The sequence below is a fragment of the Bos mutus genome, chromosome 4 (genome assembly GCF_027580195.1).
Source record: "Bos mutus isolate GX-2022 chromosome 4, NWIPB_WYAK_1.1, whole genome shotgun sequence".
Taxonomy (NCBI): Eukaryota; Metazoa; Chordata; class Mammalia; order Artiodactyla; family Bovidae; genus Bos; species Bos mutus.
Window position 1 is genome coordinate 85,495,173 of NC_091620.1, and position 14,393 is coordinate 85,509,565.

A 14,393-nucleotide genomic window follows, 5' to 3' on the forward strand; every position below is an offset into this window, starting at 1 on the left:
GACCCCACTTCTCAGAGAATGTGTGGCCATTTCCATCATGCTACACCCTCCAAATCCTATATCCATCCAGCACTGCACTCTTAGCAGAGATTAAGTGACATGACACACGCAATACCTAGAACTCACCTTGACTGAAAGGTGCGGCCACATTAACTTGCAGTTAATTCTCTGGCAAGAGAATAGCAGAGATACCACATCCCTCCACTTTGGAGTGTAAGTGAGCTCCCTGACAGCAGCTAAGGTGGTTGATAGTAGAAAGAGTATCAGTTATTGGGTTTTAAAAGCTGGGCAGTTGCTCCAAAAAGATACAAAAGAATGGCCAAACTCAGAAGCAGGCATGGAAGAAAGAACATGGTTAAGGACATCCTGGAAGATCCACAATCTGAGAAGTGTTTACATATTACTGTATATAAGAGAGAACAATTTTAGTTGCATCTGATTAACTATATTCAGAATAATAAAAATAAAGGAAACAGTAACTTTTTCCCACTAAATGTGCCCATAGGCTAAGTGTTCCCAATATTTATGTATTTAAAAACACACACACACACACACACACATTTGAAATGGAGGTTCCCAGACCCTGTCTCCAGAACCTTTGTATCATGGATTCTTGGTAAAGGCCAGAAATCTGGTCCATAACAGATACTCCAGCTGGTTCAATAGAAATGGTCAAGGAAAACATTTTGAGAACCTCGGCTGAAGGCAACCCGTCTACTTCATCCACTGCTATCAGTGAAGAGCAGAGAGCATCCTTTATATGAGTCTCAAAGAGGAAGGAGGCCCTGGGTTCAGAGAAGGAGAGCTGTTTTGAAGTCCTGTCCTTTGCTTCGTGATGCCAAGAGCTACATCTCAGCACAGTTATTTCCCCACCACCCTCAGAACACTCAAAGGAAGGTATTTCTTTCATAGAAGCATCAGGCCCCTCAAAAAAAAAAAAAAATTACTAAAGGTGAAGGTAGGAACAGACATCCGATAGCAGTAGATCTCAGAGACCCTGATATCCTAAAGTCCTACTTGTAATGCTGTTCCCACACCCACACACATAAGCAAACAGCCTTCATATTTGGAAGAGGGAAAAAGAGGTCATTCTTTGTTTTGATCAGCTTTAGAAGCAAAGGATCTTCCCAGAGCTGATCCCCAAAGTAAGGCAATCAAGAACGTATGCTGAGAATCTTAATATCTGCAAATTGAATGATTTTTTAAAAATAAAAGCCTTTCCTTTCCCATTTCACCTGGCAGTGTCTTGTTCTACCAGCATGGGTGTACAGTGTAAGTGTACAGCTGTCCCCCTCAAAATGGCATCATTTTGAGGGGGACAAGCTGGGTGAACATGTAAGGTTTCACACCATAAAATCCTATAGGGCCTGTGCAGGTTAGAATGTTGTTGACACTGATATGAGTTTGCATCAGCATAGACTGAGGGGAGAAGAGAGAAATGGAGTGTGCCCAATAGTCTTCAGAGCTATTATGTACCCAGACATGGTCCTACAGGGATGTGTAGTTCTCTTGCTCATGGTGATCATTCAAATATATGTATGTCATTATCATTACGATCAGCCAAGAGGCTTCTGCTAACTAATGATACCCAGATTTGGGTCCCAGAGGAGCCATGGGCATATGGAGATTGATTTTTTTCTGCCAAAACCTTATTCAGAAAGTCACTTGTTTAGGTGGTAATGTGTGAACAGCTCAATTAATAGAATTATTCATTATTACCAAGAATTTGCCCATTATAAAAAGAAAGCAGTAGTCTAAAAAGATCAAGGGAGGGACTTCCCTTGCAGTCCGGTGGTTAGGACTTCACCTTCCAAGGCAGAGGGTGCAAGTTCAATCCCGGGTTTGGGAGCTAATATCCCATATGCCTCAGGGCCAAAAAAACAAAACCAAAACAAAAGTGATAATGTAAAAAATTAAATAAAGACTTAAAAATGGCCCACATCAAGCAAAAGTCTTTTAATAAAACAAAATGGTAAAGGGAACAGTCTTCTAGCATCACAGCATAATGTGCCATGGATCTGTAGCAACAAAAAGTAACTGCATGAGGGCCAGATTTTGTACTTATCAGTGGTCAAGCTTTGAAGATACCCCAGTTGGCAGGGGCAAGCCACTGTTCAACTCTGAATAGCACTTTATAAAAGACAAAAAAGCACATAATACCAAGTTTCTTCTCTACACTGATAGTTCAGAAAAACAGTATAACATACCTGCACTTTACAGTTCAGGGAGTCTCATGACGACTGGCCAGCAAATTAGCAAGTTATTTGGCAACCCACACTGAAGTGACGGTCTTCTTCGCCACAGGCATAAGTATATTATAAACATAAATCCTGTCTGACCAATGTAGGAAGAGCCTAGAGTTTGCAGCAAGTTAAGCCATTTGCTTCGGGCAGAATACACCTAGTGCATCCAAATCAGATAGACGTCAATCCATTTTCCCTTAAGAAAGCCAAGTCCACAGCACTCCTGAAAACCTCTTTCTACTGCCTTTCTCTCCCTCATTGAGGAAGGAAGGACAGTCTCCAGCTATAATAGGTAACCCCATATACATCAGGGAACTGATGTTTAATACCTCTCCTTTTATTTGACATTTCCATTTACTTGTCTCACAACCACTCTTACACAGCCTTTAAATCACTTTCCCTTTACTTCTACTATCTTCCTAGGTTTTCCCCAAGTAACTATAGCCCACCTCCTTTAATACAGAGACTGGAGCTGCAAGGGATGATATGGATCATGTATTCTAACAAACACGTTTATAGATGAGAAAACCAAGGTCCCATCTATTAGGTACTTTATGGAATTTGATAACTGAAGTCATAGATAAAACTCTCAAAGGCGTCTCTGTGGCTCCTCTGGCCTCTCTGGAGTTTCTGCCTCGGTTCAGTTACAGAATTCATCTCAGAGACCATTCTGACAGTGAGAATCTTAGCATCTGCAAATTCAGTGATTTCTTTTTTTTAAGTTCAAAGCTTTCTCTTAAGCACAGCACATAACGTCATCTTGTTCTAACAGCATGGGTGCAGACTTGTGTTCCTCTCAAAAACCCGTGGCAAGGAGTTCAGCACCATAAATCACATCTCTGTGAAAGCCCTGTGATCCCCACACCCTGGCTGCACACAGACTAGGTGACGCGTTCCAAAAGGGCTGCCCACAAAGTTTCTTCGAAAACGAGATTTGATGAAGACAAAGGAATATAGTTAATGGTGACCCTCTCTAAATGTCTATGTCAGAGATATAACTTCTCCCATTAACATAGTTTTTTAAAAACCTCACTTTCTTGAATTAAATTACATTGTATAGTTTCTCTTCTGTATTGTATATTAGAATGGAACATAAACACAGCAGTTCAAAGAAAGTTCCTAAACCAGAGAATTTAGTATTGTATGAGAGATACTTATAGTCACATGCATTTCCATGTAACCCCAAATTTAATGATGCCTTTAAGAACAGGATACCATGTTCAGAACTATGCATATATGTCAATAAAAAAGAAAATATGTATTTAATCAAATACTGTCCATACACTGATTTCAGATGATCAATACCTTAAAACAAAGCAAAGGGTCTAACATCAATTTATTATATCCTATTTCATCTACTTCTTTTACATTTTAAGTGAAATTCTCTAGAGAACATCCATAAATGGAGATATCTGTATGCCTACAGCAGAAAAATGCCTCAGTTTAGTCGCTCAGTCATGTCCGACTCTTTGGGACCCCATGAATCGCAGCACACCAGGCCTCCCTGTCCATCACCAACTCCCGGAGTTCACCCAAACTCACGTCCATTGAGTCAGTGATGCCATCCAGCCATCTCATCCTCTGTCGTCCCCTTCTCCTCCTGCCCCTAATCCCTCCCAGCATCAGAGTCTTTTCCAGTGAGTCAACTCTTCGCATGAGGTGGCCAAAGGACTGGAGTTTCAGCTTTAGCATCATTCCTTCCAAAGAACACCCAGGACTGATCTCCTTTAGAATGGACTGGTTGGATCTCCTTGCAGTCCAAGGGACTCTCAAGAGTCTTCTCCAACACCACAGTTCAAAAGCATCAATTCTTTGGCGCTTAGCTTAACGCCTAATCATATGGAAAACATTTTTTTTTTTTTTTAACATTTCTACCTCACCTGGAGTAATTGCAAAGGCTTTGGGAAAGGAAACACTAACCAAGTTAATGTGACCAATTTGATGGATAATACACACTTTGATTGAAGGAATTTTGTGCCCAGGCTCAGCTGTAGGCACTGTGGTCATGGATGAAACAGACAAAGTGTATACTCATGATGCTTGCGTTCTCATCAGGCAAGGTGGGGCATGGAGAAACCAGTACTCCACAATAACTCAGGTGTTGGTTGATAAGCAACGTGTAGAAAATAATAGGGAACTCAGGCAAATAAGGCAGATGGGGAAGAGAATCTGTTACTATTTTTATAAAATGGGAGGAAGTGATAAGGTGACACTGAGCAGAGTCATGAAGGAAATGAAAGAAGGGAGTTATACTGATATCTGGGGAAATGACATTCCACACATGGGAAACATGCAAAGGGCCAAAGAGGCAATGAGCCTATAGGTAAATGGTGAAAGGGAGAGGAGATGAGGACAAAGACGGAGCAGATCCTTTAGGACTCTGGAGGTCATTCATTGTAAGGACTTTTACTTTTCTACTGAAAGAACTGGGAAAACACTCGAAGGGTTTCATCAGAAGTGGCAAGACCCAACTTGAAAAGCATTGTTTTGGCTGTGTGGGCAGAATATAAGACAGGGAGCAGGCAGAGACCTACCTCATTCAGCAGGCTGCTGCCTAGCCCAGATGATGGCTTAAATCAGGGTGGTAGAGATGAAAGCCAATACCGTGAGCAGATGCTGGGGATAACTGGAAGACGAGGCTATCAGCATCAGCTTCACAAGAAAGAAGGACTAATACCTGATATTACTTCATTAGAGTTTAACACTTCCAGCTTTTGACTTGGATCCCTAGATGTAGTAGCACTTACAGCTCCTATTCGTTGTTTGAATTAATTGTTTTAAGTGAGTTTCTGATCTTAGCCTGAGAACACATTTGGATAGAAAAGAGGAAAAACAGATGTTTAGCAACTAAGAAGAGGGGAGAACAAAAAGTAAGTAGAACAGTACAAAAACTTCTTGAGTACTTTTATTTAGAGATTATTGTGCATCCAACTTTGGTATTTCTTGGGGGAGGGAAGAGAAGATAAAGGAACATAATTGGAAAGAAAATATGACAGCATTATGTGGCAAAATGGACTGAGGTATTAAGTTGAAGATCAAGTGGAATTTCTGTTGATAAGGTAATTAAGTTGTATCATGGGTTCTATTTTCTCTTTCCATGAATCTTGTCTCATAAGAAATCAATCACTAAATGAAGCAATCTTTGCTTTCTTAAGTTCTAATTCCACATTTGGAAACTAACTCTTGAGTTTATAGAAAATAATTTCCTCTTCAAACTACTGGTAACAGTTGAAGACATTTTGGTCATAAAGGGAAAATTAAATTATTAATAATGGATTCTCTGTCTCCTACTGAGAAATCTCAACATAGCAAGGCTACCAAATGGTTGGCTAGCAGTGTCACATCTGCCCAGACAGCATTATCAACACATGCACTTCTTTTGAAATGGGACCAAGGGGCCCTAGCACAAGTAAATTAAGGTGAAGAGTAAACCAGAAACAGGTCCAATAACAAAGCAGGAGGACAAGGCAACAGACAGTGGATGGAAACTGTATTCCATGACCATAGCAGTAAAATCTCTAAACAAGCAGACACACTGGGAGAAATTATTCGGGGTCACTGGGAGCAAGGAAATGGAACAGATGGAAACAGACTGGAATGTCTGTTCTGTTTAAATGTTTATTTTTTTCTAAGTCTGATGTATTACACAGAGTAACACACTGATTCTCAGGAATCAAGTCTCAGCCACTGAACTGACTAACAGACTTGGCATCCATAAGAATCTATTGAATAAATATGTTTAGCATTGATTGGGAGCCCAGTTACTCAGAAAAATTGGGTCATTTTCTCCAAAGCCTGGCCAGTCTCTGCATTACTGGTACAAGAAAAATGGATTTCATGTTGCTAGACAAAGCTGCCACTTGGCTGCATTGATCTCTAAAGCTTCACCATGTTTGTGAAGCAAAACATGCCTTTTGATGGACGTGAATGGTCCTTTTGTGGTCAGCTGTGGAACTTATTAGGGCTTTTTCAGCTCTCTTCAGTTTTCACTTTAAATAGCAAAAAGTACCACGTTAACCTAGAGTAACAGCTGCTACTCACCCCCACTCCCAGGAAAGCCAAAAAATAAGCCTGCACACTTCTTATTTCTGACAGAAAGGACAATTATAGAAATCTGCATAACCGCACTTAATAAAATAGGCTAAACTTATGCCATCAAAACTCTTGTGAGAATTTCATTCGAATCATAGAAAAGCTCATCACAAACACACACACGCGAATGGCAGTACTTTCCTCTCCACACATTTTACTACCTCGGGGAATAACAGATGGGCTAATACAGGAGGCATATGTAAAATATTTATGAAAGGCAAAGTAATTGTGATGGTAAACTCATAAAACAGTAATTTCTTCTGCTATATTCAGCAGCGTGTACAAAAATGAGAATATCTTTTACATAATAAAAAATGCCCTGACAAAAGCTACAGATGAAACAGTAAAAGAAAAGCAGAAAAATACAAGTTACAATCCCCTCTGATACACTGAAGTGTTTAGGAAAAAAATAAAACTGCAGTGTCTTGTGGGGTTTTTTGCTGTTGTTGTTCCTTGCGAGAAGACCTTGAATTCGCACCATCTTCCTCTCAAATAGTTTAGACACTCTATCATAGGGTGTTCCCTTTAAAGTCCCTATGAAGCAGGTGGATAATTTCAGGCTACTCTGTAACGTTCCATGATGGCGTTCACATGGTGTTTGGCAGAAGATCATGTGACACTAATAGTTTGAGAATTTTCCACGTGCCTACCTTTGCAGCCCATGTACTTCTTACCTACATGGTCAAAATATACCCGATTTTTAAGAAGTCATACGTGCACACTTAAGATAGCAATCATCAAATTCCACAATAGTATGGGGAACATTGGAGTAGGTTTCTGATACCATCTTTAGAAATGCAGGTAGAAGGGATTAGATGAGTTCAAGGTGGACAGCAAGGAGCACTAACACACTAATCCCTGGTTATGCTAGACGTACCCCCATGACACATCATTGCTTTTCAATCTCTGAAAATGAAAATCCTGCACAGAAATAATAAAACTTGATCCTGGAAAAGATGAAGAGCTTAGTCAAAATGTCAAAGGCAGAACTGCTGTGGAATGCTCACAGCCCAGCCAGTTCTCTGCAAGCACAGTTGATGCCACTATGCAACTTAAGAAGGAGAAAGGCCAACTCGTTCCAAAATAAGGCCGCTCACAAGCCTTACATTTGCTGTCATTTCTTCAGGATAATAAATTATTTCCCCTGTTTAAATTTCCATCAGCTCTACCGTTGTTTGAAAGGCAACCATTCATACAATCATTCAAAAAGGTATTTATACAGTGTCTGTTCCATGACCAGCAAGATGAATAAAATAATGAAAATGACAAACAGAGTCCCAGCATACTTTCTAGTCAAGAGTGTAAGACTTAAGATGCTAAGGGGGAAAAAAGGCAAGGGAAAAATTCAGTTTAAGATTGGGTAACATGACAGAGAGTAACTGGTTGATTACTTTAGACTAGATGGGGGATGATAGCCTTTTCCAGAGGATGACATTTCACATGTGGATGACAAGAAGGAGCCAGATATGTGATTAAGAGAGGAAATAATATTCCTGGTAGAAGCAACAGCTATTTCAAAAGGCCAGAAATTGAGAAACAGATATTCTGTATTAGAGAACAAAATCAAAAGGGGATGGGGGTTGGGGGAGGAGAGAATTAGATGAATTCAGAAAGCTAAGCAGTGTCTAAATCATGCTGAGATTTATAAACCAGAGTTAGGAGAGCACAGAGAAGCCACGGGAGGTGTGTACGTTGGTGACTTACACTTACAAATACGCTGGCTGCTGCAGAGAAAAAGCACTGCAGGGGAAGCAAGGATGGACACAGATAGCCCAGTGGTGCGGCTGTTACAGTGGCCAAGAGAGAATGCTGGCCTGGCCCAGGGCACTGGATGCAGACAGACAAGTAGCTGGAGGTAGAGACACAGTCGATTGGACCTGATGATAGGTTTGACGTGGGAGGAGAGAGAAAAAAGGGAAGTGTAAATGTTAGACTTTTGGTTTGGCTAACTGGCCAGATGGTGAGACCGTTCACTGAGTAAAGGAAGACTAAACAGGGACAGGTCAAGAAATCAAAATTATGTGTTGGCCACTTGATTCTGAAATGTCTATTAAACAGCCACATGGAGATGCCAAGTAGACAGGTGGACACAAGAAGCTGTCGAGAAAGTACACACTGAGTGGCTAGGAGCACTCCCCTGGGCTTCCAGTGAACTGTGGTTTGAACTTCATTTCACCTTGTTCTTTCTCTTGCCTTACCTAGCTTTGATGAAGCAAGAATCAGAAAAAGTATATGAAGAAGCTTTGCAAAGAATAAATTGATGCCGTCATATTTGTAATTATTATCACGTATCACCTTCCATCAAATATTTATCTGGTGCACACTGTGTCTTCACCATGGAAGTTTCAGGAAATGTAGATTATGCCATCCCTGTCCCCCAGGATACTGTAGCTTCTAGTGGGCTCACATGGTAAAGAAAAGTGAGCCTCATTCTAAAAAGGATAAAGGGAATAATCTCCAAAAGAGTTAGCACGTCACATGACTCCTCTGTAACCTTAGGCAGCCGCACAGACTTGCCTTTCTTATTTTCTCACACACCAAGACAAATAGCACAGAATTGAGGCTGGAGTTTTACTAGCAGGGTGTCTGCTTGAAACACTTCTGGTGCTCCAACTATGGTGAATGTTCCCACGCTGAATGCCACATACTAGCAAATTTCACAATTAGCTTCTCCTTCATGTTTAAAGACATTCCTATGAAAAATGCAGTTTCATGCGGCAAGAATATTTCCACTATGATAGTGAACATGAGGAGAAGGCACTGGCAACCCACTCCAGTGCCTGGAGAATCCCAGGGATGGGGGAGCCTGGTGGGCTGCCGTCTGTGGGGTCGCACAGAGTCAGACACGACTGAAGCGACTTAGCAGCAGCAGCAGCAGTGAACATGAAAACTTTAACATGAAGTTAGTTTATTTGATTATTAACTGAGAGAGCTATGTCTTTAAAGAATGGGACAGCTAACTGGGCAGCTTGACCTGGGCTGTGGTCAGGTAGCCAAGGAGATCAGCTCCTCTAGGTCAGAGCACGCCAGATGGACAGACCAAGAACAGGATGTCAGCAGTTCCAAAAGGTAATGTGAGGCCATGGCTAACTGATTCTCTTGGCCATGTTGTTTGATCCCATGGAGGATGGGGGGACTTGCTTTTGTTCTCATTCGATAAAAGGAAAAAGCTTTCAGGGAGACATGAATATAACTTAGCTGTCTTTATATCTCTCTCTCACACACACAAAAAATGTTCAAAACAAGGTCAGCTAGGAATTTCATCTAGGAAAATGATGACCCATAAAAAGAATGAATATTTGTATCCATATTATACTCACACCCTGACACGGTCATCACTATTGTCACTAATGAGAGCATCATCCCTTTGAAATGCCTTTCTTTCTGCAAACTATTATGAAACTGAAGTTCTTACAACTCAGCTCTCACTAGAATTATCACTGAGGTTATCCACTTGAAGAATGAAAACACGTGAAACCATTCTCAAAGGCAGTGGGTTCACAGATGACTCTTGGGTCTACAGAGTCATCCTGTCCATAGAGAACAAAATTAATTAAGGTATTGAAAATAATTAATTTAACAATCTAAGTAAATTGCCATGAGTATTCAATTTTATGCACTGTATTTTAACCAGTTTGGAAATTACCAAAGTTAATTTTAAACCCACAAGTGACTTCTTTCAACAGTGATTATGCTTATCAACTCTTTCCAAGAGGTATGACATTAGTGAGCGACTAATCTGATCTGATCTGATGACATTAGTGGAGGTAAGATCTGGGATACACACTAATTTTGTGCAGAGCACATTTTGAAACTTGACCTGCTGCAGCATTAAATCACCTAGCATTTTCTAAAGCCAAGTTAAAATGAGTTTTCCACTTAATTTTAACTAGTGTCTAGGATTATCCATGCCAGTATCTCTATGGCCCCCTTGACTAATGCAGAATTTTCTGTCCTGCTCTGTTTTCCAGCCTCTGCCAGCACATACATGCCGACGGTGTGCAACGGCCGGGAAGTCCTCGACTCCACCACCTCATCTCTGTGATTGTGAATTGCAGTTCAGTTGTCGTGTTTTTAGGATATTAGATGAAAGTGCTCGTGTGCAGCTCCAGAATGTGGAAACAGCAAAAGAATACCCCTAGTACCTTTTTTTAGAAACAGTACAATAAATTATTTTTAAGGACTGTACAGTATATAGTGATGTGCTAGAACTTTTTAGACTGATTTTAGTGATTATTAATGATTCCTTAGAACCTGGAAATAACCCATTGTTTACAGAGCTGAGCACTGGTGACAGGGTCTGACAGGGTCAGTCTGTTAGAAAATATGGTGGCAATATTAGATACCCTTTTTTCCTATGAAGTTTTTTGTAGGCCCTTGTTGTAACTAACTTAGGATGAGTTTCTATGTTGTATATTAAAGTTACATTATGTGTAACAGATTGTTTTTCTCAGCACAAAATCAAAAGCATCTGTATTAATGTAAAGATACTGAGAATAAAACCTTCAAGGTTTTCCAGCATGGTGGATAATGGCCTTGTTCTTATTTAATCATTTCAGTTAATTTGACTATGTTGATTTAGACCATTTCTATTTTATTGTTGGAGGAAATTATCTAACTATGCTTCTCTTTACATCTGTTAATAGATACACTGAACACAAGTTTTACCCTGTAAGAGAATTGTAAGCATGTCTAGACTTCTTCGCAGATCTTTGCAGATAACATGATCAGAATTTGACTGATGACACCATAAATATCAGGTTATTACAGTGGCCAGACAATAATACCCTTATTGGTTTCTTTAAGCCACATGTGCAAGGCAGCCCAGAATTTGCCCAAATAGGTCTCTGAGGTGAGGAGAGAGTTCCTCCATTCCTGTATTCCTCTGAATACCAAAACTGACCTGTCAGGGAAGGTTTGATGGCTCTCATTTCCCAAAACCACCTAAATTTTTAGCAAGGAGCCTGGAAAAGCATCTTATTCCATTGGAAAATCACTCTGGTGGTTCACAGCTGAATGAGGCAATGAAAATGCAGGATATCTTCTTTTCCAAAGTCCCAAGAACAATGTTTAGGAGCACACAGACTTGTCACTAAACTTGAATATTTTACTAACTTAAATAAAGGAGCACACAGGGAAAGCACGGATAAGCTAAAATGGGGTCATTCTTACCAGTACTGTCCTATTTCTCCTGATACGTCCTTGAGTAATAAATCATTTATTAATGTAGAAAAATCACTGAGAATCTAACTATCTGCTAGGTCCTGCACCAGATACCATGGACAGAGCATGTATTCATTTCCTGTAACTAATCTGACAACTTAACGTGAACTCAGTGGCTTAAAACAACAAAAATTGACTCTGCACAGCTACACCTTATTGGCTATGGGGAGAATCTGTCCCATTCCTCTTCTAATTTCTGGTGGCAGTCAGCTTCTTGAAATCATATCACTCCAATCTCTGCAACCGTCTTCATGTCACATTCTCCTCTGTGTGTCTCTTATGAGGACACTTCTCACTGGATTTAGGGTACACCTGGATAATGCAGGATGATCTTATCTCAAGATCCTTAATTGCATCTGCTAAGGCCCTTTTTTGAAATGAAGTAACATTAGGATGTGTAACTTCTAGGGGGCCATGCTTCAACTCATGACAGGGAAAAAGAGGATTACCAAGTACTTGCCTTTAAGAAGCATCAAGACTGGAAAATATGCTAATGAGGAGACTGCCACTGAGGGAGACAGTGAGAGGAAGGAAGAGGAGGCTATGAGGGACCCACAGGCTAAATAACCAGGGCCTAGATAATCAAGACTGATACTATTTTTAAAATATCCAGAAATAATGAGTAGGTGCATGAAAGCCAACATGACTGGCCTTGAAGGAAATAAACTGAGGAGTCCCATGTTAGCAATTCTCTTCCTCCTTCTAGATGCCTTTGAAGCGGCACCCTCATCAATGTGTCCAAAACTCACCAGATGCTTAAAGACAACAGTGCAAAACAGTCTCTAAATTCTCAGATTCAAAGAACATGGATGGGAGGGGGTGGGTGTGGCAGATTGGGTAACAGTAGTTGTCAAAAAAGACACTAGATGTCAAAAAAGAACTCTGTTGTGACTGAAACTGGCAGGAGTGCTAGATAGGTGTGCTCAGAATGAGTACCTGCTCAAAATCAAGGCTGAGGCAAGGCTGATGGCAGAGAAAATAAACTCAGTCCACTGATGGGATTTGACAGGCCAAGGAAGGCAATATCAGGTGAGTTGTTCAGAGACACTGCTGATGCCTAAAACAATCAAATTGATCTTGGATCTTCTTAAACAAGACAATTAGGTTGTGGGTGACTCCTGAGTGGGTGTTTCTGAGGACGGGTTTTGATCTGTGGTCACTGTATTTCACTCCCTGTCTTTACACTGAAAGTGCACTGACTGACAGCTCTCATCATCTTTTTTCTTCCCTGCCATGAACCGTGTTTCCTATTCAAATGCACACACCCTAACATGTGATCCCTAGAAGTAATTTTTTAAAGAGCATTCAGCATATGTATGGAAAATAGCAACTATAAAATCCTTTTTACATGAGCCATTTCAAACCAATAGGTTTTGGATTGATTTTTTTTTAACTCCAGTAACAACATTTCATTCTCTCAGAATATAAAACTTGCTAAGCTGATCCATCTTTGCAAAAACATCCTGAATGCAAGGAACTCAAGCAGAATGATGTATCCCACTCATAAAAAAACATGCCAGAGCCTCATGATATGGTTAATTTTTGTTGGATTCCTGAGTGTTTACAGCTTTTGAAATCCTCTGTGTCCTCTCTAGTTTAAATACTAATGTTTACTTGCCCACTCAGATTTCTCACAGTAACATAAAAATGTCCCATTTTCAAATTGTGAGGCAAGCTGGTTTGCAGATCACACAGAGGACAAATTAAGAGAATGGCTGAGAAAGGAGGTAATTCAGCCAGTGTCTTTGCAGACTTCAACCCCACAGTTCCTCTCAGCTAGCCCCCTGCTTTATCCATGTAGCCACCATGATAGTTTGGGGTGTCAGAGCTCTGTGGCAAAAGGCCACAGAGAAGCAAAAATAAAATGAGGTGCCAGGAAGATGGAACATCAGTACGAATCAAAACCTTCACAGTCCTAATAAGGCCTAAACCCACGAATAAGGCAATTATCACTCCTGCACTGTGAAAGAAAGTTGAGATTTGCATCATTCCCACTGGTTGGACTCATTAATTTAACCCAAGCAATGGTAATTTGAAATCTGTTGATGGCTTGGATGGAAACCCTTAGATGGTTAGCTAAGATAAAAGGAATATTACTCCCTTCAAAACCAAATTTACCAATATCCACAAGCTGTTTTATTTAGTATTCTTCATCCAGGAGTCTTTATTAATAAGATGAGGAAAATTCCAGCAAATGAAAAACCTAACTGGGATATTTTGCTCAAGGCAATTGGAGGTCTGTTTCTTGAACCACCAATCATTAAAGGAATCCTAAGTGTCCTTTGCAGTTCAGTCAGTCTTAAAATACGATTTGGTAAATACGTGTGGACTGAGGTGTACGTGGCCCGAATACATGCAATGGATGCTCCAGTGCTGCCAGGGAACCCTATCCAGCACCAGAGCTCATGAATCTAGGCTGACACTACTTTCATGCATCAATATATGTTACTTCCAAATAGTTAATTGAAATAAATCTGTCAAAGAGATTGAATATTATCTCCAAATCTAGTTACCTTAGCAATAAATGTTATAGAAATCACAATGAGGAAAGGCTTTTAAATCAATCTTACTGGTTGACTTTGAACCAATTCACTTGTTTTATCATTTCCTAATCAATATCTACAATCAAGTCCCAGAAGAGTATCTGGCTTTGTCTTTGGTGAGTGATTAAATCACCAAGGGAAGGTAATGCGCTATTTTTTTCTTGATCATCTCTAGAGACTTGAGAAACTTTGAAGGTGTAAACTCCTAAAGGGCAAAGAATCTGTGGAAATAGGTTATTCCAAATAGTTTTGCCTGTGGGTTGTAGTGATGGAAAACAGTGGTCAGCAAGCC

At 40.3% G+C, this 14,393-nt stretch overlaps 1 protein-coding gene across 1 annotated transcript in view; it reads left to right on the forward strand.

The window, feature by feature from the left end:
• The window catches only part of GRM3 (glutamate metabotropic receptor 3), a 251,001-nt gene extending 240,146 nt beyond the window's left edge, over nucleotides 1-10,855 (forward strand). Inside the window, exon 6 of the mRNA XM_070368812.1 lies at nucleotides 10,307-10,855. Coding sequence (XP_070224913.1) covers nucleotides 10,307-10,380 — 74 coding nt within the window. The 3' untranslated portion in view covers nucleotides 10,381-10,855. The remainder of the gene's footprint in view (nucleotides 1-10,306) is intronic.
• Nucleotides 10,856-14,393: the final 3,538 nt, after the last annotated feature.